The 24,741-nt window shown below is 56.5% G+C and overlaps 3 protein-coding genes across 3 annotated transcripts in view; all 3 read right to left on the reverse strand.

The window, feature by feature from the left end:
• Positions 1–2,387, reverse strand: part of LOC131729799 (uncharacterized) — a 2,500-nt gene extending 113 nt beyond the window's left edge. Inside the window, exons 1-4 of the mRNA XM_059020016.1 lie at positions 2,140–2,387; positions 1,509–1,756; positions 1,074–1,301; positions 1–452 (exon numbers count right to left, since the gene is read on the reverse strand). The exon at positions 1–452 is cut by the window's left edge and continues 113 nt beyond it. Coding sequence (XP_058875999.1) covers positions 1–452; positions 1,074–1,301; positions 1,509–1,728 — 900 coding nt within the window. The 5' untranslated portion in view covers positions 1,729–1,756; positions 2,140–2,387. The remainder of the gene's footprint in view (positions 453–1,073; positions 1,302–1,508; positions 1,757–2,139) is intronic.
• Positions 2,388–4,853: 2,466 nt separating this feature from the next.
• On the reverse strand, positions 4,854–9,263 carry LOC117433838 (zinc finger protein 239-like). The gene is made up of 5 exons (XM_059020017.1): positions 9,113–9,263; positions 6,644–6,962; positions 5,583–6,173; positions 5,179–5,402; positions 4,854–5,006 (listed from the first exon to the last, which is right to left on the reverse strand). Exons 2-4 carry the CDS (start codon positions 6,822–6,824, stop codon positions 5,224–5,226), a joined length of 951 nt encoding a protein of 316 aa, XP_058876000.1. The 5' UTR covers positions 6,825–6,962; positions 9,113–9,263; the 3' UTR covers positions 4,854–5,006; positions 5,179–5,223.
• A 139-nt stretch (positions 9,264–9,402) lies between these two features.
• Positions 9,403–23,631, reverse strand: LOC117434088 (zinc finger protein 84-like). The gene is made up of 8 exons (XM_059020015.1): positions 23,533–23,631; positions 23,140–23,286; positions 14,431–14,976; positions 13,256–13,567; positions 12,670–12,891; positions 12,209–12,328; positions 11,674–11,913; positions 9,403–10,423 (listed from the first exon to the last, which is right to left on the reverse strand). Exons 2-8 carry the CDS (start codon positions 23,243–23,245, stop codon positions 9,957–9,959), a joined length of 2,013 nt encoding a protein of 670 aa, XP_058875998.1. The 5' UTR covers positions 23,246–23,286; positions 23,533–23,631; the 3' UTR covers positions 9,403–9,956.
• Between the last annotated feature and the right edge of the window lie 1,110 nt (positions 23,632–24,741).

Raw genomic sequence — 24,741 nt, forward strand, 5'->3', positions numbered from 1 at the left:
CCCTCGCAGCAGCAGCTCCAGCGTCCGCGGGGCGGCTCGGGGGAGGAGCAGGACGTGACCCCCGTCTCCCGGGATGGTTTCCGCCAGCTGAGCGACGGCGTCGGCACGGGAGAGGGGTCCCCCGCCCAACTGGAGGTCCAGCACCAGCCCGCTGGCCCCCCCCAGGAGCAGAGAAACCCTCAGAGCCGCCCCCCTGCCGCCGCGGTGCTTCGAGGTTAACGGGACGGCGCGCTCCGTCACGGCGCCAGACCGTCTCCCGCGGCAACCTCCGGCACGCCCGCCGCACGCTCTCCAGAGCCGGCCCGACCCGCCACAGCCGCCCCCCCCGCCTCCCCCTCCCCCCCGGAGACACGCAGGGTGCTCCCCAGGGCGGAGAAGCGCTCCCGGGAGATCCGCTCCGAGATCATCGGGATCCGGGTGGAGGAGCTCCAGTAGAGCTTGAGAGACGGGAGCTGAGGAGAGGGGGACAGGGGGGGAGGGGAGAGGGAGAGAGAGAGAGAGAGAGAGAGAGAGAGAGAGAGGAGACAGAGGGAGAGGAGACAGAGAGGGGAGAGAAAGAGAGAGAGAGAGAGGGAGAGGGAGGGAGAGAGGAGAGAAAGAGGGAGAGGGGTAGGGGGAGAGAGAGAGAAATGTTAAGTTGTCTTTCTCAGCATCTCTGATTTCAATACTGTGAAAACAGTTTTGTTTTTAACCCAAGGAAAAGAAACAGAAGGGAGTTTTTTTTTTTTTTTGCTACAAGCGACAGCCAAAAACAAAACTAAAACTAACAAGTATTTGCGATGAAAGTTGTTTCACCTTGAAAAGGAAAAATAACAGTGAAGCAGATTATACTGAAACGTGACGCGGCTACAGAGAGGAGGCTGGGAGGTCAGGATCAAAGACCGGAGAACAACAAACTCACAGCAATTAATCCTGTCAGTTACTACACGCTTTTATTTTGATCAAAACATCCTATTTGGTTTTTCCTGCTGAAATGAAGCACAGAGAGTGATTTTTTCAGAGAGTGATTTTCTGTGTCCTCTCCGTTCACCCTGGGGAGCGTTCCTATTCACTTGTGACTGCATCACACTTACCTTCAGCGTACCCATCACGATGTTGGCTCCTATGAAGACGCACACGTCCCTGGCGCTGACTCTCCCCGCAGCGCCCCCTGCCTGCCTGGAGCTGCTCTGCTGCGCCACGCTCTCCCACAGCTCCCAGCTGAAGTACTGCCGGAAGTACTGGGAGGGGCTCAGCGAGCGGAGCGCAGGGGGGGCAGACTCGGGTCACCCTGGTCCTGGAACAGCAGGGCTGACTGAGCACTGCAGGAGAAGCACACGAGAGACCGGACCCGGGTTCAAATACCACTCATTATGAAATGCACGGTCAAGCATGCTGGTAAACAAACCAGAGTGGGGAAACACTGCATTGAAAACACCACCCTGGTGAACTATGAGAAGGGCTGTAACGGGTGATCTCATCCAGCGCTGCAGAGGCGAACAGCTGCTCGAACCCCTGGCTGGACCTGCCTTGTTTTTTTCCATTGATGCGTCGCTGGTTCTGCGTCGTTGGCGTGCTGGTCCTCTTCCTCTTCCTCCTCTCCTCCTCCTCCTCGCTCGGGTCTCCGGCCGGGCTGTACCGCGCCAGCACAGCGGCCCATCGCCTTCCACCTCGGAGTCGGAGCGATCGGAATCCTCCTCGACCTCTGAACTCCGAGCCAGGCTGTCCAGCAGCTCCTCCTGCTGGCATTTCAGAGGAGGCTTCTTCCTGCAGGAGCCTGGAACAAAACAAAACACAAACGCACACACACACACAGACACGCACGCACGCACACAGACACGCACGCACACACACAGACATGCACGCACGCACACACACACACACACACAGAGGGTTTTAATACAAAGTCTACAGTTAGAACAGCAGGCTTGTTTCAGCTCAAGTGTTTTTTTTAGGGCTCGTTTTCTGACTTGCTTTGTTCAGAGTTACGGGGCAACACGTAGGCTCAATTTTTTGTACCCCCATTTTTGCACCATATAAAATGACACACATGCACACACACTGACACAGACACACACACACACACACACAGACACATGCGCACCACACTGACACAGACACCACACACACACAGACACACACACACACACACACACTTACTCAAGCCTCCTGTCTCTCTTGAAGCCTCGGTCACACAGACTCCTGATCGCCTCTGGGGTCTCTCTGCCTGTCCAGCATCTCTATCGGAGCCTCCATCAGCGCAGTCTGCCTCTCTTCCTCTCTGCCGCTCCCCCTCCTCCTCCTCCTCCTCCCTGCTCCCCTTCGAACCCGGGCCCCTCCGCAGCTCCCTCCGGGCCCCCGCTCTGCCGGCCCTGCTCTCCTGTGCTCCCCGGGTCACCTCCAGAACCAGCACCCGGACCGGACCCAGGCCGGAGCTCCCGTTCGCTGGAGCGTGGGGTTCCCGTTCCGTCAGCGGGGTCCCAGCTTCCATCTGCTCCAGCCCGGGGAGCGGATCCGCCCGGTCGAGGTGCTCCACAGGCAGGAGAGAGACTGCTGCGACGCCCCCCTCTCCTCCTCCTCCTCCTCCTCCTAAAAACACACGACACACACTCAGCCTCGCTCCCTAACCCCTTACCTCTCTGCACCGCAGACCGGGCCTCAGCTACAATTACAACTCCAGTTGCAACGATGGCAGAACTGTTTGCCGGAACAACAGCTGCTCTGTTCTGTTAAAATGAGCTCCGATCAGCGATCAGGCCACAGCGATTGCCATTAGAATTACAGTGCAACCCCCAACACAGCTCCACACATCCTGTTTATTACAAATTACCGGCCGAGTGAGAATAAAAAACACAGGGGCGGCACAGACCCACGACAGAGCTCTCCGCAGGACACGGGGGGGGGGGGGGGCTGACAGTCGGGGGGAGGGTCGCTGCTCGGAGAGAATTAAGAAACAGCCGCTGGGGTTTGTGATGATTGATTGATTGATTGATTGATTGATTGATCGCTGCTTTTCTTAAAGACTCTGTGGAAGAGAAGAGCGATCCTCACAAAACCCAAGCAGCTGCTTCTTCACTCAGCTCGATGCCAGGGACCCCCCGATCAGGACAATCGCAGGGTTTGGTGCCCCCCCCCACCCCCCACCCCCCCGCCTCACTCACCGTCATCAGAGCGGCTTCTCCTCCTTCACGCTCCCCCTCTTCTTGCTTCACGCAGCCCAGCAGCACCAAACCTCCCTCCATCTCCAGGACGCCCCGCCCGCTCTCCCCCGTCTCCACTGACGGGCCGCCGTTCAGCTCCACGCACCCCAAATCAGCCCCCAGCGGGCCCCGCCGGCTCCCCTCCAGCACAGCGCCCCCCAGACTGGAGGAGCTCCCCGACACGGGCAGGGGGGGGTGCAGTCCCGGGCTCCCCAGCGTCGCAGCATCCAGGGCTAGCTCCTCTTCCTCCTCTCCTCTTTCAACTGGAAAACGCTAACCACCATCTCTACCTCCCCCCCCTCCTCCTCGTTCTCTCCCCCCTCCACCCCCTCTCCCCCAGCCCTGCCCTCCACAGCCTCATCAGGTCCGGGCAGGACGTGCACCAGCCCGTGGTGGTTCACCAGCTGCAGGCTGGTGGAGGAGGAGGAGGAGGAGGAAGAAGGGAAGAAAACTCCCCAGCAATCCCACGCTCTCCTCTTCCTCCTGCTTGATCAGCCCGCCCCTCCCCTCCTCCACCTCCAGGGGGTGCCCTGGGGAGGGGGCGCCCAGCTCGGGGGCCGGGGTCCGTGTCGGGCTCCCTCCGAGCAGGAGTTGCTGGTTTTCGCGCCTTTGCTCCAGGACGCTGGAAAGGCTGAAAAAAACACCTTCCTCCTGCTCCTCCTCCTCCTCCTCTTTGATCCGAGGGGGCTCTCCCTCTCTGTGGAGTCTCCCGAGGGCTGAATCCGATTCCTCCTGTCTTAAAACCACCAGGGCGACCCCCTCCCCCTCCCCCTCCCCCTGGGCTCCTGTCCCAGGCCGGCGTCTCCTCCCGAACCCTGCCCCGCTGCCTGCCGCACCCCACTCCCCCCCCGCGATGCTGCCGCGCTGCTCCTGCAGATCCGGGAGGTGGAAGAAACGGAGTTCGGGGGTCCCCAGATAGAAGCAGCCCCCCCCCAGCTCAGAGGTCTCCTCTTTCTTCACCTCCGCGTCCCCTTCCTCCGGCTCGCCGCTCCCCAGGCGGGAGGGCTCGGAGACGGGCAGGATCTCGCAGTAGACGGGCTGCTGGTCGCCGTCCTCCTCCTCTTTCATCACGGCACGCCTCGCCGCCTCCACGCCCAGATCGCACGCAGGTCCCTGGGGCCCGCTCTCCTGAACCTCCAGACCCGGGTCTGGGGTCTCTCCCTCCTCCCGCTCCCCCTCTTGCTTCACCCCCTCGCTCGCTGCCTCCCCCCTGGCCTCTCGTTCAGACACACCCCCTCCCGACTCTCTCAACTCGGCTCCCTGAATCTGCCCTCCTCCCTCTCCCTCTCCCTCTCCCCCCTCCTCAGCGGACCCCAGTTGCGGACCCCTCTCCAGTATTCCCATCGCCTCTCCCGGTCCGTGCCGGCGTTCTCTCAGCCGGTTCCCGGGCTGAAGGCACGCCTCCCCCCGCCCCTCCTCGGTCTCCGCTCCTCTCCCCTCGAACCCCGCTCCGTCCACACGACCGCCGCTTCTGTTCCCTCCCTGACTCTCCTCCGGGCAGCCCTGCAGTGAGGGTTCAGAGGGGGGGCTCCCCTCCTCCCCCTCCCCTCGGCTCCTGACCCGCCCCCACGCCCTGGTTCTGACCCGGCTCTCTCCAGTGCTGGTTGCTGCGCTGGTGCTGCTGGAGGCACGGCTCCTCATAAAAACGCTCACCGCAAACCTGGCAACAGAATCTGCGGCTCGTCTCGCGGCTCAGGGCCAGGGGGAGGGGGGGCTCAGTCAGGGAGGGGGGCGGCTGGGAGTCGGAGCTGCAGTGGTTCAGGTGGGGGTCACAGGGCTGGCGCTGAAGGGGGCAGATTGTACTGCTGTTGGTGGGCAGGCTTACATCTGAAACCGAACACACAAAAAACAAAACAATGAAAAAAATCAATCAATTAATTAATTAATAACTACATAAATGAATCAATAATTAAGCAGTGCATGTAAATGAATGTATGAATGTATATATATATATATATATATATATAAAGGTCTCTGCGTCTCTCGGAGTAGCACTTACCAGCCACAGCAGCCTGCATCTCTCCCTCCTCCCCTCCCCCTGACCCTAGCCCCAGTCCGACGCAGTACCCCGGCTCTCCACAGGGGGGGCAGGCTGCCCTGGCTGTGCTGGGCGGCGCCGGGGGGGGGTGCTGGGGGGAGGCGGGACCTCGGGGTGCTGACTCCTCACGTGCTGCTCGGCCGTCTGCGGGTCCGAGAAAGTGAGCAGGCACTGGGAGCACTGGGCTGAGGAGGGAGGAGGAGGAGGAGGAAGGGATGGGGAGAGGGAGAAGGAGAGAGAGGAGGGGCAGGAGACAGTGAGGGTGGAGAGGAGGAGGGGGGGAGAGAGACACACACAGTCAAACATAATCCAACGAATTACAACAAAATGTACAAATCCATCTCCCCACCCCCCTCTCCACTCACCACCCTCCAGACTGGCAGTGGGGACAGCCCTCTCCTCCTCCTCCCCCTCCTCCCCCTTCCTCCTCCTCCTCTTCCTCTTCTGTGGCTTCTCCTTGCCGCTCCCCCCCTCTCCCCCTGCTCCCTGCTCCTCCGCGTGGGTCTGCAGGTGACGGTGCATCCCGGAGGACTGTCTGAAGGTCCTGCCGCACTCCAGGCACAGGTAGGGCCTCTCCCCTGTGTGGGTGCGCCGGTGGTATTTCAGCAGCGTCAGGGTCTTGCAGAGTTTGCCGCAGTCCGCGCAGGCGTAGCCCAGCTGCCCGAAATGGGTCCTCTTGTGGGCGGTCAGCTCGGAGGAGCGTCCGAAGCGGGCCCCGCACACCGGGCACTGGAAGGGCCTCTCCTCGGTGTGGCCCCGCTGGTGGGCCAGCAGCTCCCGCGAGGAGGGGAAGGCGCGGTCGCACACGTAGCAGGTGAAGAGAGAGCCGCCCAGCACGTGGCGCTCGTACTCCGCGGGGTGCCGCTTCTTCAGGTGCCGCTCCTGGCATTTGGGGTCGCTGAAGGTGATGTGGCACTCGAAACACTGCAGGGAGAGCGGGGGGGCGGGGGGAGGGGCTGGGGGGGAGAGGAGAGGGAGAAGAGGGAGGGGGGCAGAGGGAGAGGAAAGAGGGGGGGGAGGAGAGAGGAGAGGGGAGGAGAGGGGGAGAGAGAGGGAGAGGAGGAGGAGGAGGAGGAGAGGGAGAGGAGGAGAGGGAGGGAGAGGAGGGGGAGGAGGAGGAGAGGGAGGGAGAGGAGAGAGAGGGAGAGGAGAGAGAGGGAGAGGAGGAGAGAGGGAGAGGAGGAGGAGGAGAGGGAGGGAGAGGAGGAGGAGAGGGAGGGAGAGGAGGAGGAGGAGGAGGAGAGGGAGAGGAGGAGAGGGAGGGAGAGGAGGAGGAGGAGAGGGAGGGAGACAAACAGTTATTTTTTTTTTAAAATCCTTTTCAGGGCCAGGCAGTGAGAATTGTTCTTACTTTCTCACATCATCAACACGGGTCTCTCCTTGAGAAGGAGTCCCAACCACAGGCTTTAAAATCCACCTCCCTTACCTCCGGGGGTCTCCTCCTTCAGCTCCTCCTCTTCCTCCAGCCGCGGCGGCTCCTTCCTGGCCGGGGCAGCTTTGCGGCCGCGGGTCGGTTTAGCCGCGGAGACCTTCCCTTTAAGGGCGGCGGTGCCAGCGGGCTTCTTCCCCGGGCCCTTCCCTTTAAGGGGACCTCGCTCCTCCTCCATGCCCTCGCTCTGCTGCTTTCTGAGTCGCGCTGTCGAGGGAGCGCCTGCAGGGGGAGCCACACCCCCTCCCCAGCACTGCTCCTCGTCCTCTCAACCAGCGGGCTGCCGTGTGCGTGAACTGCAGCGGTCAGGGGAGCACTAGAGGGGTGAGAGAAGACAGCGGTCAGGGGAGCACTACAGGGGTGAGAGAAGACAGCGGTCAGGGGAGCACTACAGGGGTGAGAGAAGACAGCGGTCAGGGGAGCACTACAGGGGTGAGAGAAGACAGCGGTCAGGGGAGCACTACAGGGGTGAGAGAAGACAGCGGTCAGGGGAGCACTACAGGGGTGAGAGAAGACAGTGGTCAGGGGAGCACTACAGGGGTGAGAGAAGACAGCGGTCAGGGGCGCACTACAGGGGTGAGAGAAGACAGCGGTCAGGGGAGCACTACAGGGGTGAGAGAAGACAGCGGTCAGGGGAGCACTACAGGGGTGAGAGAAGACAGCGGTCAGGGGAGCACTACAGGGGTGAGAGAAGACAGCGGTCAGGGGAGCACTACAGGGGTGAGAGAAGACAGCGGTCAGGGGAGCACTACAGGGGTGAGAGAAGACAGCGGTCAGGGGCGCACTACAGGGGTGAGAGAAGACAGCGGTCAGGGGCGCACTACAGGGGTGAGAGAAGACAGCGGTCAGGGGAGCACTACAGGGGTGAGAGAAGACAGCGGTCAGGGGAGCACTACAGGGGTGAGAGAAGACAGCGGTCAGGGGAGCACTACAGGGGTGAGAGAAGACAGCGGTCAGGGGAGCACTACAGGGGTGAGAGAAGACAGCGGTCAGGGGAGCACTACAGGGGTGAGAAGACAGCGGTCAGGGGAGCACTACAGGGGTGAGAGAAGACAGCGGTCAGGGGAGCACTACAGGGGTGAGAGAAGACAGCGGTCAGGGGAGCACTACAGGGGTGAGAAGACAGCGGTCAGGGGAGCACTACAGGGGTGAGAAGACAGCGGTCAGGGGAGCACTACAGGGGTATAGACATGCTGTTCATACATATATATATATATTTTTGTCTGAACAGTATGTTTACAAGCAATATGTGCAATGGGATATTTTAAACAGCTAAATATCTACAGTATATATATATATATATATGGGCTCTGGACTCTTGACTGGAAGGTCGTGGGTTCAATCCCAGGTGGGGGAGACACTGCTGCTGTACCCTTGAGCAAGGTACTTTACCTAGATTGCTCCAGTAAAAACCCAACTGTATAAATGGGGAATTGTATGTAAAAATAATGTGATGTTTTGTAACAATTGTAAGTCGCCCTGGATAAGGGTGTCTGCTAGGAAATAAATAATAATAATTATATATTATATGTAATATGTATAATTATATATATATATGTGTGTGTCTGTGTGTGTGTATTTGGGTATATGTATGTGTGTGTGTGTGTCTGTGTTTGCGTGTGTGTATTTGGGTGTTGTGTGTATTTGGGTATGTGTGTGTGTGTGTATTTGTGTGTGTATTACAATGGGAGTCTTATTTCCCTCCCTCCTGTACCCGCACGGAGGGCAATGATTTTAGCCCTGGTCTAATCTAATGTAATTCTTAATAAAGCCCCGGACAGGCGGGTGCCGGTAGATGCTCTATCGGGTCCAGCGCTCCCTCGGTTTGATTACGGAGAGCTGCCGGCGCTCCAGACAGACAGACAGACAGACAGACAGACAGACAGAGTCCAACTGATGACAATAACATCAGCATTGAGAGCGACGCAGGCGCGCGTTACATAAACACCAAGCTCGGACACAATGTAACCCTCGCACAGCAGCAGGCGTGCGATCGGATAACGCGCAGATACATACGGATAACGCGGTCTGCCGTGAAAATGCGCGGACATCTCAGTGCTGTAGAAACACAACATTGCTGGCAGCTTGCTGTGTAAATACTAGAACACCACGTCCGCTCGCCCAAGCTAATTCATTCTTAGTACAGTCATAGACCGGCCACAATGCGATCTGCTGCGTTTTGCCCGAATAATGGCCGCTGTCTGTTTGCGTTGCCTTTTTGAATACCTTTTGCAACACCGGCGTTAAAATTGCATGTTTATATATTGTTATTGCAATCGTAGTGGCTGTGTGTGCGTGTGCAGAGCACGCCACTGCAGTGTAATAATACCAAGACACAGACACCCCCACGCCTTTATCCAAATCACAAACATCCGAACCGCATCGCACTGCACGTACGCGAAGGTTGTCGCGCGTAGTTTTATTTTCGAGTAAATAACAAGGTGTATTTTTTAATTTTTCCCTTACCTTCAGTTTGTTATGTTATTCCTGCTTCACCCCGCCTCTATCGCCGCCAACACAAGAGGTCTGCGTTTCGCACCACGTGTGGCCGGGGTAGGTGCTTTGTGACGCCACGAAAGGGGCGGGGCGGGGCTGGCTTGGGTGGAGCGCAGCACGCTGGGAGTTGTAGTTCAGTTTATCAGAGTTGTAGTTCCACAGAGAGCTGAACCATCGCTTAAGTTGTTCGGCTGGTTTGGCTGGTCTGGCTGACACATGGGGCTGTACCGGCGGAAACAGGAATGACAGAAGAACGCGTATTTGTGGCTCATGGTTCGGTTTTAATAGAAATCGAGCGGGCTGTTTACATTGCAGTAATTAAGTGTTAGAAAGATGAAGGACTTGTTGGCAGCCAGACTGCGTGTTTCAGGAAGACAGAAGGACACCAGTGTGGACGAGAACCACTTAGAACAACAAGCTCATTTATACAAGCAATCACAGACAAACAACAACAACAGCAATAATAATAATAATAATAATAATAATAATAGCCATTGACACAGAGCATGTTTCTAATCCTCAGACTGATTCCTTAGCCTCTCAATAACCCCCCCCCCCCCACAGGAAAAGAGGTACAAAGAATGTATTTGTCGGAGGTGGGGGGGTGTATACTTTCTCCCCTCTCCTCTCCTCCCTCAGGTCCACAGCTCCTCTCAGCAGCACCCCGTCTCTCCTCTCCTCTGCCCACATCTGTCTGTCTGTGTGTCCGTGTTTCAATGTGTGTGTCTGTGCGAGTGTGTCAGTGTGTGTGTGTCTGTGTGTGTGTGTGTATCAGTTTCAGTCTCAGTGTGTGTGTGCTTGTCTTCTGTTGCTGCTATTGCTGTGTGTGGGTGTCGCTGCTCCGCCCCTCAGCCCCGCCCCCGGCCCCGCCCCCGGCCCCGCCCCGGTGCACGCTCTTGTGCCTCTGCAGCCCTGAAGCTCTCTTGAAGGTGCGGCCGCAGTCCTGGCAGCTGTAGGGCCGCTCCTCGGTGTGCAGCCGCCGGTGACTCAGCAGCTCCGGCAGGCTGGGGCACACCATGGCACAGTCGCGGCACACGTAGCGGGACTGGCGCAGGTGCCGGCGCTCGTGGCTGGCCAGGGCGGCCGGCTGCTCGAAGCCGTCTCCGCAGATGGGGCACTTGAAGGGGCGCGGGTCCAGGTGCGAGGGCTGGTGAGCCAGCAGGGCCCGGGGGGAGGGGAAGGGCAGCGAGCAGACGTGACACACGAAGGGGGGGTCCTCCTCCTCCTCCTCCTCCTCCTCCTGCAGGGGGCGCTCGTTTGAACCCCAGTCGCTGAAGGCTCCTGGAGGAGGAGAGGGGGGTTGGTTATATTATAAAGTAAGATCATTTCTGATCCAGCAATCCTGATCAGCACTAACATGCGATTTGGATAAAGGTGTCTGCCAGATAAACTAATAATGTGTGTGTGTGTGTGTGTCAGTGTGTGCGTGCGTGCGTGTGTGTGTGTGCGTGCGTGCGTGTGTATGTGTGTCAGTGTGTGTCAGTGTGTGTGTGTCAGTGTGTGTGTCAGTGTGTGCGTGTGTGTGTGTGTCAGTGTGTGTGTGTGTGTGTGTGTCAGTGTGTGTGTCAGTGTGTGCGTGTGTGTGTGTGTCAGTGTGTGTGTGTGTCAGTGTGTGCGTGTGTCAGTGTGTGTGTGTGTGTGTGTGTGTCAGTGTGTGTGTCAGTGTGTGCGTGTGTGTGTCAGTGTGTGTGTGTGTGTGTCAGTGTGTGTGTCAGTGTGTGCGTGTGTGTGTGTGTCAGTGTGTGTGTGTGCGTGCGTGCGTATGTGTGTCAGTGTGTGTCAGTGTGTGTGTGTCAGTGTGTGTGTCAGTGTGTGTGTCAGTGTGTGCGTGTGTGTGTGTGTCAGTGTGTGTGTGTGTGTGCGTGTGTGTGTGTGTCAGTGTGTGTGTGTGTCAGTGTGTGTGTGTGTGTGTGTCAGTGTGTGCGTGTGTCAGTGTGTGTGTGTGTGTGTGTGTCAGTGTGTGTGTGTGTGTGTCAGTGTGTGTGTCAGTGTGTGCGTGTGTGTGTCAGTGTGTGTGTGTGTCAGTGTGTGTGTCAGTGTGTGCGTGTGTGTGTGTGTCAGTGTGTGTGTGTGTGTGTGTGTCAGTGTGTGCGTGTGTCAGTGTGTGTGTGTGTGTCAGTGTGTGTCAGTGTGTGCGTGTGTGTGTGTGTCAGTGTGTGTGTGTGTCAGTGTGTGTGTGTGTGTGTGTGTGTCAGTGTGTGCGTGTGTCAGTGTGTGCGTGTGTCAGTGTGTGTGTGTGTGTGTGTGTCAGTGTGTGTGTGTGTCAGTGTGTGTGTCAGTGTGTGCGTGTGTGTGTGTGTCAGTGTGTGTGTGTGTGTGTGTGTGTCAGTGTGTGTGTGTGTCAGTGTGTGTGTGTGTGTGTGTGTGTCAGTGTGTGTGTGTGTGTCAGTGTGTGTGTCAGTGTGTGCGTGTGTGTGTGTGTCAGTGTGTGTGTGTGTCAGTGTGTGTGTGTGTGTGTGTGTGTGCGTGCGTGCGTGTTTCTCCTGACACTAGGCAGGGTTGGGTGTGATTCTGTCCTCCTCGTGACTCACCAGAGGTCTGGCTCTCCTCCTGCTCCTCCTCTTTGATCCTCACAGTCAGCACCTCCCCCTCCCCCTCCTCCTCCTCCTCCTCCAGGCAGGCCTGCTTCAGCGCTGGCGGCCCCAGGGCCCCGGGGGAGGGCCCCCCTCTCTTCAGCAGTGGGTGCTTGGCGCTCATGTGCCTCTGCATGGTGTGCAGGTTAGAGAACAGGAAGCTGCAGTAGAGGCACTTGTGGGATAGGCAGCTCTCGTCTGAAACAGGGACAGAAGACAGGAATGGGAATCAGACTCCCGCTGCACAGCAGTGTCACCCAGTCCAGGTTTTACTGCCAGCTTGATCAGCCCCCAGTGTGTCTAGCTAACAAGCTCAGGTGTGTCTGATTATCAAACTCCAAGTGAAACCAGGACTGGATCACACCGTTGTGCAACGGGAGTCTTTATTCCAGTAATGGAGGGCTCTGTTTTTCATGATGTGAAACAGCGGCAGAATTAAAAAACGCAGCTCACTAACTCTATATAACAGAGTAGCTTGAGTCTCAATCCTTACGTGTCTCTCGCAGCTCCCTCTCTTTCTCTCTCTCTCGCTCCCTCTCCCTCTCCTCCTCCTCCTCCTCTTCCTCCTCGCTCCCCTCTCTCTCCGAGCCTGGAGCCTCCTCTCCAGCAGATCCTTAGAAATCAAACAGAACAAGAATTATAAAATGATCTATTTTATAAATATATACAGAAATCAGACTCCTACCGCACAGCAGTGTGATCCATTCCAGGTTTTACTACCAGCTTGATCAGCCCCCAGTGTGTCTAGCTAACAAGCTCAGGTGTGTCTGATTATTAAACTCCCAGTGAAACCAGGACTGGATCACACCGCTGTGCAACGGGAGTCTGATTCCCATCCCTGTATTGTCACTGCAATTAGACTGCACTTAGAATTACACTCCAGGGATGGAAATAAGGAAGACATTTCAATGTAAACGCTGCCAATAAATCTCCAGGCGAAGGGAGGAGTCTCACCTTCGGGAGAGGCAGCGAAATCCTCCGGCTCCTCTTTGATCCTGACGGTCAGCACCTCCCCCTCCTCGCTGGGGCGCTCGCTGTACAGCAGGGGGGGTGGCCGGCGGTGCGGGGGCTCCCTGCAGCCGGGGGGGTGCTTGGCGTTCATGTGGCGGTTCTTGGTCTTCAAGTCGCTGAACAGGAAGTTGCAGTGCGGGCACTTGTGGGAGGAGCTGACGGGCTCTGCAGCACAAAGAACAGGGAGGGGAATGAGACTGTGTGTGCGCGCGTGGATTTCATTGATCGTGTATTATTATTATTATTATTATTATTATTTATTTATTAGCAAACGCCCTTATCCAGGGCGACTTACAATTGTTAAAAGATATCAAATTATTTTTTACATACAATTACCCATTTATACAGTTGTTTTTTTTACTGGAGCAATCTAGGTAAAGTACCTTGCTCAGGGGTACAGCAGCAGTGTCCCCCCACCTGGGATTGAACCCACGACCCTCCGGTCAAGAGTCCAGAGCCCTAACCACTAATCTACACTGCTGTATTGATCAGGCTGTCTGCTGGTTTCCAAAACCCTCAGCTTACTCACGGGTCTCTGCAAGGGGCTCCTTTTCAGCCTCTCCCTCTCCCTCGCTCCCCTCCTCCTCCTCTCCCTCCCCCTCCTCCTCCTCCTCCGGGCTGGGGGCCTCCTCTCCAGCAGGGGGCAGGCTCCGGTGCGTGCGCTGGTGTGTGCTGAGCTGGCGGGAGGAGGGGAAGGTGCGCTCGCAGCGTTGGCAGGCGAACACGGTGCGGCCCTGCATCTGCCTCTCGTACTCCGCGGGGTGCTTGAAGCGCATGTGCTTGGTGCTGGTCTGCAGGTCCTGGAAGGTGATGAAGCAGCTGAAGCACTGGAGAGACTGGTCTGAGGGAGGAGAGGGGAGGAGAGATCACTGGAGAGACTGGTCTGAGGGAGGAGAGATCACTGGAGAGACTGGTCTGAGGGAGGAGAGGGGAGGAGAGATCACTGGAGAGACTGGTCTGAGGGAGGAGAGGGGAGGAGAGATCACTGGAGAGACTGGTCTGAGGGAGGAGAGGGGAGGAGAGATCACTGGAGAGACTGGTCTGAGGGAGGAGAGGGGAGGAGAGATCACTGGAGAGACTGGTCTGAGGGAGGAGAAGGGAGGAGAGATCACTGGAGAGACTGGTCTGAGGGAGGAGAAGGGAGGAGAGATCACTGGAGAGACTGGTCTGAGGGAGGAGAAGGGAGGAGAGATCACTGGAGAGACTGGTCTGAGGGAGGAGAGGGGAGGAGAGATCACTGGAGAGACTGGTCTGAGGGAGGAGAGGGGAGGAGAGATCACTGGAGAGACTGGTCTGAGGGTTTAGAGATCACTGGAGAGACTGGTCTGAGGGAGGAGAGATCACTGGAAAGACTGGTCTGAGGGAGGAGAGATCACTGGAGAGACTGGTCTGAGGGAGGAGAGGGGAGGAGAGATCACTGGAGAGACTGGTCTGAGGGAGGAGAGATCACTGGAGAGACTGGTCTGAGGGAGGAGAGGGGAGGTGAGATCACTGGAGAGACTGGTCTGAGGGAGGAGAGGGTTAGGGATTCTAGAGCCTCAATTCGTCATGAATTCAATTCCCTTTATTTTATACGGACTGGATTTCAAAGCATGGATTAAGAGGGGGGTTAGGGTTATGAGAGAGAGACACACTGACACATCCACACACTGACACACACACACACACTGACACACCCACACTCTCTCTCACAGCGACACTCACTGTGCCTGCCCTCCTCCTCGCCGGTTGCTGCTGCTGCCGTGGATGAGGATGAGGAGGGGGAGGGGGCGGGGTCGGGGGTGGTGCTGGCGGGGTGTCCCTGCCTCCCTCCCCCCCAGGTCTCCCTGCCCTGCCCCTGCTCCTTGCCGTGGCTGCGCCGGTGGTTCAGCAGCTGCTTCAGAGTCCGGCAGGTCTTGGCGCAGTCGCGGCACGCGTAGCGGGACTGGCCCAGGTGTCGCCTCTTGTGGTTGATGAGCGCGTGGGACTGCACGAAGCTGTCTCCGCACACGGGGCACAGGAAGGGCCGGCCCTGGGGGTGCTGGGTGCGCTGGTGGTCGATGAGCTCCCGCGAGGAGTCGAAGGGCAGGGCGCACACGTGGCAGCTCAGCCGCGACACGGCCAGCAGGAAATCCAGGTACTCCTCGGGGTGGTGCCGTCGCATGTGACGCTCCTTCGCCCGGGCGTCTCCGAACATCACCATGCACTGGTGGCACTGCTGCTGGGAGGAGGGCTCGGCCGCTGGGAGAGGAGGCACGCCAACCGCAGGCACTAACAGAGAGGGGCACAGGAGTCCTGTTACAGCGCAGAGCAGGCACTAACAGAGAGGGGCACAGGAGTCCTGTTACAGCACAGAGCAGGCACTAACAGAGAGGGGCACAGGAGTCCTGTTACAGCACAGAGCAGGCACTAACAGAGAGGGGCACAGGAGTCCTGTTACAGAGCAGAGCAGGCACTAACAGAGAGGGGCACAGGAGTCCTGTTACAGCGCAGAGCAGGCACTAACAGAGAGGGGCACAGGAGTCCTGTTACAGCACAGAGCAGGCACTAACAGAGAGGGGCACAGGAGTCCTGTTACAGCACAGAGCAGGCACTAACAGAGAGGGGCACAGGAGTCCTGTTACAGCTCAGGCACTAACAGAGAGGGGCACAGGAGTCCTGTTACAGAGCAGAGCAGGCACTAACAGAGAGGGGCACAGGAGTCCTGTTACAGCTCAGGCACTAACAGAGAGGGGCACAGGAGTCCTGTTACAGAGCAGAGCAGGCACTAACAGAGAGGGGCACAGGAGTCCTGTTACAGCTCAGAGCAGGCACTAACAGAGAGGGGCACAGGAGTCCTGTTACAGAGCAGGCACTAACAGAGAGGGGCACAGGAGTCCTGTTACAGCTCAGAGCAGGCACTAACAGAGAGGGGCACAGGAGTCCTGTTACAGCTCAGGCACTAACAGAGAGGGGCACAGGAGTCCTGTTACAGAGCAGAGCAGGCACTAACAGAGAGGGGTACAGGAGTCCTGTTACAGCTCAGAGCAGGCACTAACAGAGAGGGGCACAGGAGTCCTGTTACAGAGCAGAGCAGGCACTAACAGAGAGGGGTACAGGAGTCCTGTTACAGCTCAGAGCAGGCACTAACAGAGAGGGGCACAGGAGTCCTGTTACAGCACAGAGCAGGCACTAACAGAGAGGGGCACAGGAGTCCTGTTACAGAGCAGAGCAGGCACTAACAGAGAGGGGCACAGGAGTCCTGTTACAGCACAGAGCAGGCACTAACAGAGAGGGGTACAGGAGTCCTGTTACAGTGCAGAGCAGGCACTAACAGAGAGGGGCACAGGAGTCCTGTTACAGAGCAGAGCAGGCACTAACAGAGAGGGGCACAGGAGTCCTGTTACAGTGCAGAGCAGGCACTAACAGAGAGGGGTACAGGAGTCCTGTTACAGAGCAGAGCAGGCACTAACAGAGAGGGGTACAGGAGTCCTGTTACAGCACAGAGCAGGCACTAACAGAGAGGGGCACAGGAGTCCTGTTACAGCTCAGTGCAGGCACTAACAGAGAGGGGCACAGGAGTCCTGTTACAGCACAGAGCAGGCACTAACAGAGAGGGGCACAGGAGTCCTGTTACAGCACAGAGCAGGCACTAACAGAGAGGGGCACAGGAGTCCTGTTACAGCACAGGCACTAACAGAGAGGGGCACAGGAGTCCTGTTACAGCACAGGCACTAACAGAGAGGGGCACAGGAGTCCTGTTACAGCTCAGAGCAGGCACTAACAGAGAGGGGCACAGGAGTCCTGTTACAGCACAGGCACTAACAGAGAGGGGCACAGGAGTCCTGTTACAGCACAGGCACTAACAGAGAGGGGCACAGGAGTCCTGTTACAGCTCAGAGCAGGCACTAACAGAGAGGGGCACAGGAGTCCTGTTACAGCACAGGCACTAACAGAGAGGGGCACAGGAGTCCTGTTACAGCACAGGCACTAACAGAGAGGGGCACAGGAGTCCTGTTACAGCTCAGAGCAGGCACTAACAGAGAGGGGCACAGGAGTCCTGTTACAGCACAGGCACTAACAGAGAGGGGCACAGGAGTCCTGTTACAGCACAGGCACTAACAGAGAGGGGCACAGGAGTCCTGTTACAGCTCAGAGCAGGCACTAACAGAGAGGGGCACAGGAGTCCTGTTACAGCACAGGCACTAACAGAGAGGGGCACAGGAGTCCTGTTACAGCACAGGCACTAACAGAGAGGGGCACAGGAGTCCTGTTACAGCTCAGAGCAGGCACTAACAGAGAGGGGCACAGGAGTCCTGTTACAGCACAGGCACTAACAGAGAGGGGCACAGGAGTCCTGTTACAGCACAGGCACTAACAGAGAGGGGCACAGGAGTCCTGTTACTTCAGAGCAGGCACTAACAGAGAGGGGCACAGGAGTCCTGTTACAGCACAGAGCAGGCACTAACAGAGAGGGGCACAGGAGTCCTGTTACAGCTCAGAGCAGGCACTAACAGAGAGGGGCACAGGAGTCCTGTTACAGCACAGGCACTAACAGAGAGGGGCACAGGAGTCCTGTTACAGCTCAGAGCAGGCACTAACAGAGAGGGGCACAGGAGTCCTGTTACAGCACAGGCACTAACAGAGAGGGGCACAGGAGTCCTGTTACAGCTCAGAGCAGGCACTAACAGAGAGGGGCACAGGAGTCCTGTTACAGCTCAGAGCAGGCACTAACAGAGAGGGGCACAGGAGTCCTGTTACAGCACAGGCACTAACAGAGAGGGGCACAGGAGTCCTGTTACAGCTCAGAGCAGGCACTAACAGAGAGGGGCACAGGAGTCCTGTTACAGCACAGGCACTAACAGAGAGGGGCACAGGAGTCCTGTTACAGCACAGAGCAGGCACTAACAGAGAGGGGCACAGGAGTCCTGTTACAGCTCAGAGCAGGCACTAACAGAGAGGGGCACAGGAGTCCTGTTACAGAGCAGGCACTAACAGAGAGGGGCACAGGAGTCCTGTTACAGCACAGAGCAGGCACTAACAGAGAGGGGCACAGGAGTCCTGTTACAGAGCAGAGCAGGCACTAACAGACAGGGGCACAGGAGTCCTGTTACAGCTCAGGCACTAACAGAGAGGGGCACAGGAGTCCTGTTACAGAGCAGAGCAGGCACTAACAGAGAGGGGCACAGGAGTCCTGTTACAGAGCAGAGCAGGCACTAACAGACAGGGGCACAGGAGTCCTGTTACAGCTCAGGCACTAACAGAGAGGGGCACAGGAGTCCTGTTACAGCTCAGAGCAGGCACTAACAGAGAGGGGCACAGGAGTCCTGTTACAGCTCAGAGCAGGCACTAACAGAGAGGGGCACAGGAGTCCTGTTACAGAGCAGAGCAGGCACTAACAGAGAGGGGCACAGGAGTCCTGTTACAGCACAGAGCAGGCACTAACAGAGAGGGGCACAGGAGTCCTGTTACAGCTCAGGCACTAACAGAGAGGGGCACAGGAGTCCTGTTACAGCACAGAGCAGGCACTAACAGAGAGGGGCACAGGAGAACTGTTACAGCACAGAGCAGGCACTAACAGAGAGGGGCACAGGAGTCCTGTTACAGAGCAGAGCAGGCACTAACAGAGAGGGGCACAGGAGTCCTGTTACAGCTCAGAGCACTAACAGAGAGGGGCACAGGAGTCCTGTTACAGAGCAGAGCAGGCACTAACAGAGAGGGGCACAGGAGTCCTGTTACAGCTCAGGCACTAACAGAGAGGGGCACAGGAGTCCTGTTACAGCACAGGCACTAACAGAGAGGGGCACAGGAGTCCTGTTACAGCTCAGAGCAGGCACTAACAGAGAGGGGCACAGGAGTCCTGTTACAGCACAGAGCAGGCACTAACAGAGAGGGGCACAGGAGTCCTGTTACAGCTCAGTGCAGGCACTAACAGAGAGGGGCACAGGAGTCCTGTTACAGCACAGAGCAGGCACTAACAGAGAGGGGCACAGGAGTCCTGTTACAGCTCAGCGCAGGCACTAACAGAGAGGGGCACAGGAGTCCTGTTACAGCTCAGGCACTAACAGAGAGGGGCACAGGAGTCCTGTTACAGCACAGGCACTAACAGAGAGGGGCACAGGAGTCCTGTTACAGCTCAGTGCAGGCACTAACAGAGAGGGGCACAGGAGTCCTGTTACAGCACAGAGCAGGCACTAACAGAGAGGGGCACAGGAGTCCTGTTACAGCTCAGTGCAGGCACTAACAGAGAGGGGCACAGGAGTCCTGTTACAGCACAGAGCAGGCACTAACAGAGAGGGGCACAGGAGTCCTGTTACAGCACAGGCACTAACAGAGAGGGGCACAGGAGTCCTGTTACAGCACAGGCACTAACAGAGAGGGGCACAGGAGTCCTGTTACAGCGCAGGCACTAACAGAGAGGGGCACAGGAGTCCTGTTACAGCGCAGAGCAGGCACTAACAGAGAGGGGCACAGGAGTCCTGTTACAGCACAGGCACTAACAGAGAGGGGCACAGGAGTCCTGTTACAGCTCAGTGCAGGCACTAACAGAGAGGGGCACAGGAGTCCTGTTACAGCACAGAGCAGGCACTAACAGAGAGGGGCACAGGAGTCCTGTTACAGCACAGGCACTAACAGAGAGGGGCACAGGAGTCCTGTTACAGCTCAGTGCAGGCACTAACAGAGAGGGGCACAGGAGTCCTGTTACAGCACAGAGCAGGCACTAACAGAGAGGGGCACAGGAGTCCTGTTACAGCTCAGTGCAGGCACTAACAGAGAGGGGCACAGGAGTCCTGTTACAGCACAGAGCAGGCACTAACAGAGAGGGGCACAGGAGAACTGTTACAACACAGGCACTAACAGAGAGGGGCACAGGAGTCCTGTTACAACACAGGCACTAACAGAGAGGGGCACAGGAGTCCTGTTACAGCTCAGTGCAGGCACTAACAGAGAGGGGCACAGGAGTCCTGTTACAGCACAGAGCAGGCACTAACAGAGAGGGGCACAGGAGTCCTGTTACAGCTCAGGCACTAACAGAGAGGGGCACAGGAGTCCTGTTACAGCACAGGCACTAACAGAGAGGGGCACAGGAGTCCTGTTACAGCGCAGGCACTAACAGAGAGGGGCACAGGAGTCCTGTTACAGCGCAGAGCAGGCACTAACAGAGAGGGGCACAGGAGTCCTGTTACAGCACAGGCACTAACAGAGAGGGGCACAGGAGTCCTGTTACAGCACAGGCACTAACAGAGAGGGGCACAGGAGTCCTGTTACAGCGCAGAGCAGGCACTAACAGAGAGGGGCACAGGAGTCCTGTTACAGAGCAGAGCAGGCACTAACAGAGAGGGGCACAGGAGTCCTGTTACAGAGCAGAGCAGGCACTAACAGAGAGGGGCACAGGAGTCCTGTTACAGTGCAGGCACTAACAGAGAGGGGCACAGGAGTCCTGTTACAGCACAGAGCAGGCACTAACAGAGAGGGGCACAGGAGTCCTGTTACAGAGCAGAGCAGGCACTAACAGAGAGGGGCACAGGAGTCCTGTTACAGCTCAGTGCAGGCACTAACAGAGAGGGGCACAGGAGTCCTGTTATAGCTCAGAGCAGGCACTAACAGAGAGGGGCACAGGAGTCCTGTTACAGCACAGAGCAGGCACTAACAGAGAGGGGCACAGGAGTCCTGTTATAGCTCAGAGCAGGCACTAACAGAGAGGGGCACAGGAGTCCTGTTACAGCACAGAGCAGGCACTAACAGAGAGGGGCACAGGAGTCCTGTTATAGCTCAGAGCAGGCACTAACAGAGAGGGGCACAGGAGTCCTGTTATAGCTCAGAGCCGGCACTAACAGAGAGGGGCACAGGAGTCCTGTTACAGAGCAGGCACTAACAGAGAGGGGCACAGGAGTCCTGTTACAGAGCAGGCACTAACAGAGAGGGGCACAGGAGTCCTGTTACAGAGCAGGCACTAACAGAGAGGGGCACAGGAGTCCTGTTACAGAGCAGAGCAGGCACTAACAGAGAGGGGCACAGGAGTCCTGTTACAGTGCAGGCACTAACAGAGGGGCACAGGAGTCCTGTTACAGAGCAGAGCAGGCACTAACAGAGAGGGGCACAGGAGTCCTGTTACAGCTCAGTGCAGGCACTAACAGAGAGGGGCACAGGAGTCCTGTTATAGCTCAGAGCAGGCACTAACAGAGAGGGGCACAGGAGTCCTGTTACAGCACAGAGCAGGCACTAACAGAGAGGGGCACAGGAGTCCTGTTATAGCTCAGAGCAGGCACTAACAGAGAGGGGCACAGGAGTCCTGTTACAGCACAGGCACTAACAGAGAGGGGCACAGGAGTCCTGTTACAGAGCAGGCACTAACAGAGAGGGGCACAGGAGTCCTGTTACAGAGCAGGCACTAACAGAGAGGGGCACAGGAGTCCTGTTACAGAGCAGGCACTAACAGAGAGGGGCACAGGAGTCCTGTTACAGCACAGAGCAGGCACTAACAGAGAGGGGCACAGGAGTCCTGTTACAGAGCAGAGCAGGCACTAACAGAGAGGGGCACAGGAGTCCTGTTACAGAGCAGGCACTAACAGAGAGGGGCACAGGAGTCCTGTTACAGCTCAGAGCAGGCACTAACAGAGAGGGGCACAGGAGTCCTGTTACAGCACAGGCACTAACAGAGAGGGGCACAGGAGTCCTGTTACAGAGCAGAGCAGGCACTAACAGAGAGGGGCACAGGAATCCTGTTACAGCTCAGAGCAGGCACTAACAGAGAGGGGCACAGGAGTCCTGTTACAGCACAGGCACTAACAGAGAGGGGCACAGGAGTCCTGTTACAGCTCAGTGCAGGCACTAACAGAGAGGGGCACAGGAGTCCTGTTACAGCACAGAGCAGGCACTAACAGAGAGGGGCACAGGAGTCCTGTTACAGCTCAGGCACTAACAGAGAGGGGCACAGGAGTCCTGTTACAGCACAGGCACTAACAGAGAGGGGCACAGGAGTCCTGTTACAGCGCAGGCACTAACAGAGAGGGGCACAGGAGTCCTGTTACAGCGCAGAGCAGGCACTAACAGAGAGGGGCACAGGAGTCCTGTTACAGCACAGGCACTAACAGAGAGGGGCACAGGAGTCCTGTTACAGCACAGGCACTAACAGAGAGGGGCACAGGAGTCCTGTTACAGCGCAGAGCAGGCACTAACAGAGAGGGGCACAGGAGTCCTGTTACAGCTCAGAGCACTAACAGAGAGGGGCACAGGAGTCCTGTTATAACGCAGGCACTAACAGAGAGGGGCACAGGAGTCCTGTTACAGCTCAGAGCAGGCACTAACAGAGAGGGGCACAGGAGTCCTGTTACAGAGCAGAGCAGGCACTAACAGAGAGGGGCACAGGAGTCCTGTTACAGCTCAGAGCAGGCACTAACAGAGAGGGGCACAGGAGTCCTGTTACAGCTCAGAGCAGGCACTAACAGAGAGGGTCACAGGAGTCCTGTTACAGCACAGGCACTAACAGAGAGGGGCACAGGAGTCCTGTTACAGCGCAGGCACTAACAGAGAGGGGCACAGGAGTCCTGTTACAGAGCAGAGCACTAACAGAGAGGGGCACAGGAGTCCTGTTATAACGCAGGCACTAACAGAGAGGGGCACAGGAGTCCTGTTACAGCTCAGAGCACTAACAGAGAGGGGCACAGGAGTCCTGTTATAACGCAGGCACTAACAGAGAGGGGCACAGGAGTCCTGTTACAGCTCAGAGCAGGCACTAACAGAGAGGGGCACAGGAGTCCTGTTACAGCACAGAGCAGGCACTAACAGAGAGGGGCACAGGAGTCCTGTTACAGCACAGAGCAGGCACTAACAGAGAGGGGCACAGGAGTCCTGTTACAGAGCAGAGCAGGCACTAACAGAGAGGGGCACAGGAGTCCTGTTACAGCTCAGAGCAGGCACTAACAGAGAGGGGCACAGGAGTCCTGTTACAGCTCAGAGCAGGCACTAACAGAGAGGGGCACAGGAGTCCTGTTACAGCACAGAGCAGGCACTAACAGAGAGGGGCACAGGAGTCCTGTTACAGCTCAGAGCAGGCACTAACAGAGAGGGGCACAGGAGTCCTGTTACAGAGCAGAGCAGGGCTGGCAGACTCTGGTCCTGGAGAGCCACAATCCAGCTGCTTTTTTCTAAGGTAACCCTCAATCATCGATTTCTAAAGACTTGGGACAATTTCACTTTGACGAGTTCCGCAGGTCATTTTTCAACCGCAGCAGCACTTTGTTCAATGAAGTAATTTAGAGATCATTCGCTGGATATAACTTGCTTGAATCCTAGTTCATATTGTATTTCAGCGGTATAATTTGCACTGACTGTAAACTGCACTGTGTTTAAATATGAATCTCGCACGGTGACACCTGTGTGAGTGGCCGGGGATACAGCAGGCGCCCGCCCCAATCAATAATGAACTAACAGGCAACAGAACACGTCACTCACACAGTGGGGGCTCACCTGCTCCCTCCGTCTCCGGCACCTCCCCTTTAAGGGCGTCGGGCTGCGTCCTCGGCCCCTCCCCTTTAAGGGGGTCTCTCTCCTCCTCCATGCCCTCCGAGGGGCGCTGCCGGGGGGTCCCCAGCCCTGCTCCTGAATGGGGGAGATGTTCAAACCGATTATAAAGTTGAAAAGTCTTTACTGTGCCCGTGTGCAGGGAGTCCTAACCCTGTACGTGCTTTCTCATGCTGGCCTGAAGCGAGGAGGGCAATAATAATAATAATAATAATAATAATAATAATAATAATAATAATAATAATAATAATAATAATAATTTAACAATAATAACAAGCCCGCTTCTAGTATTACATTCCTCAGGATCTCAGTTTAGCATTTCACCTTTAACTGGGCAGCAGTGTGGAGTAGTGGTCAGGGCTCTGGACTCTTGACCGGAGGGTCGTGGGTTCAATCCCAGGTGGGGGGGGACACTGCTGCTGTACTCTTGAGCAAGGTACTTTACCGAGATTGCTCCAGTAAAAACCCAACTGTATAAATGGGGAATTGTATGTAAAAATAACGTGATATCTTGTAACAATTGTAAGTCGCCCTGGATAAGGGTGTTGACTAAGAAATAAATACTGTTTTATTGTTAGCATCATTACGAGTCGTCTCAGTACCAAGGTCTTTTTTTTTTAAAACGCAGCACAGTCGTTCGTTGCTATGGCAATCCTCCTTCTCTCTCGTTGCTATGGTAATAACTGTACCTCTGTCCGTCTGTCCGTCTGTCCGTCTGTCCGTCTCCCGTCAACGCGACCCGTTTCCAATGCGCGGTTGTAAACGGCTGGTATCGCCGCTGCTGTTGTTTGTTTTCGACTCGGAGAGCTCGTTATTATCACAGATTATCACAGACTCTCTCTCTCACACACACACGGGTAACACAGCGGCTCCGACCCGCACCGGCTCCGACCCGCACCGGCTCCGACCCGCTTCCACCCGGCTCAGCGTGACGCGCTGCCACGGCAACAGAGCGCCGGCGTGCGGCTAGAGCGGCCGCGCCGTGCGCGGGGAGCATTGTGGGATCGAGGCCGGAGTCTCTGCGCTCCCCGTGGCGGGTCTATGGAACAGATTATGAAGAAAGAAAATAATAATAATAATTCTTCTCGGGTGTTTTTCATTATTATTATTATTATTATTATTAGTATTAGTATTTTTTTTTTTTTTACACAATATATATTTAAAAAAAAAAATCATGACCAAAAAAATATGATTTAAAAAATTAAAATAATAAATATCAACGACAACAAAAACCTAATACCTGTATCTAACACTTCTGCAGTCAGTTTCAGTCAACACTGCCAAGACAGCTGCAGCTCTGGAGAACGTTTTGGGTAATTGGCTTCACTGTGGGGCTCCTGTCTCTAGGGGATCTTGTCAAGTTCTCTTAGCCAAGTCTGCAGCCCCTAGTCCAGTTCAATTACCCCAGTCTGCAGCCCCTAGTCCAGTTCAATTACCCCAGTCTGCAGCCCCTAGTCCAGTTCTCTTACCCCAGTCTGCAGCCCCTAGTCCAGTTCTCTTAGCCAAGTCTGCAGCCCCTAGTCCAGTTCTCTT

The sequence above is a fragment of the Acipenser ruthenus genome, unplaced genomic scaffold, assembly GCF_902713425.1.
Source record: "Acipenser ruthenus unplaced genomic scaffold, fAciRut3.2 maternal haplotype, whole genome shotgun sequence".
NCBI classification, from domain to species: Eukaryota; Metazoa; Chordata; class Actinopteri; order Acipenseriformes; family Acipenseridae; genus Acipenser; species Acipenser ruthenus.

Excerpts from the sequence above, each read along its gene's own strand:
- LOC117433838 (XM_059020017.1), bottom strand. The coding sequence starts at position 6,824 with ATGGAGGAGGAGCGAGGTCCCCTTAAAGGGAAGGGCCCGGGGAAGAAG. Across the intron at positions 6,174-6,643 it reads GAAGGAGGAGACCCCCGGAG|CCCCTCCCCCCGCCCCCCCG; the intron begins GTAAGGGAGGTG and ends TCTCCCCCCCAG. Across the intron at positions 5,403-5,582 it reads CACTGCCAGTCTGGAGGGTG|CCCAGTGCTCCCAGTGCCTG; the intron begins GTGAGTGGAGAG and ends CTCCCTCCTCAG.
- LOC117434088 (XM_059020015.1), bottom strand. The coding sequence starts at position 23,245 with ATGGAGGAGGAGAGAGACCCCCTTAAAGGGGAGGGGCCGAGGACGCAG. Across the intron at positions 13,568-14,430 it reads CGAGGAGGAGGGCAGGCACA|ACCAGTCTCTCCAGTGCTTC; the intron begins GTGAGTGTCGCT and ends CTCCTCCCTCAG. Across the intron at positions 11,914-12,208 it reads GAGGGAGCTGCGAGAGACAC|ACGAGAGCTGCCTATCCCAC; the intron begins GTAAGGATTGAG and ends TCCCTGTTTCAG.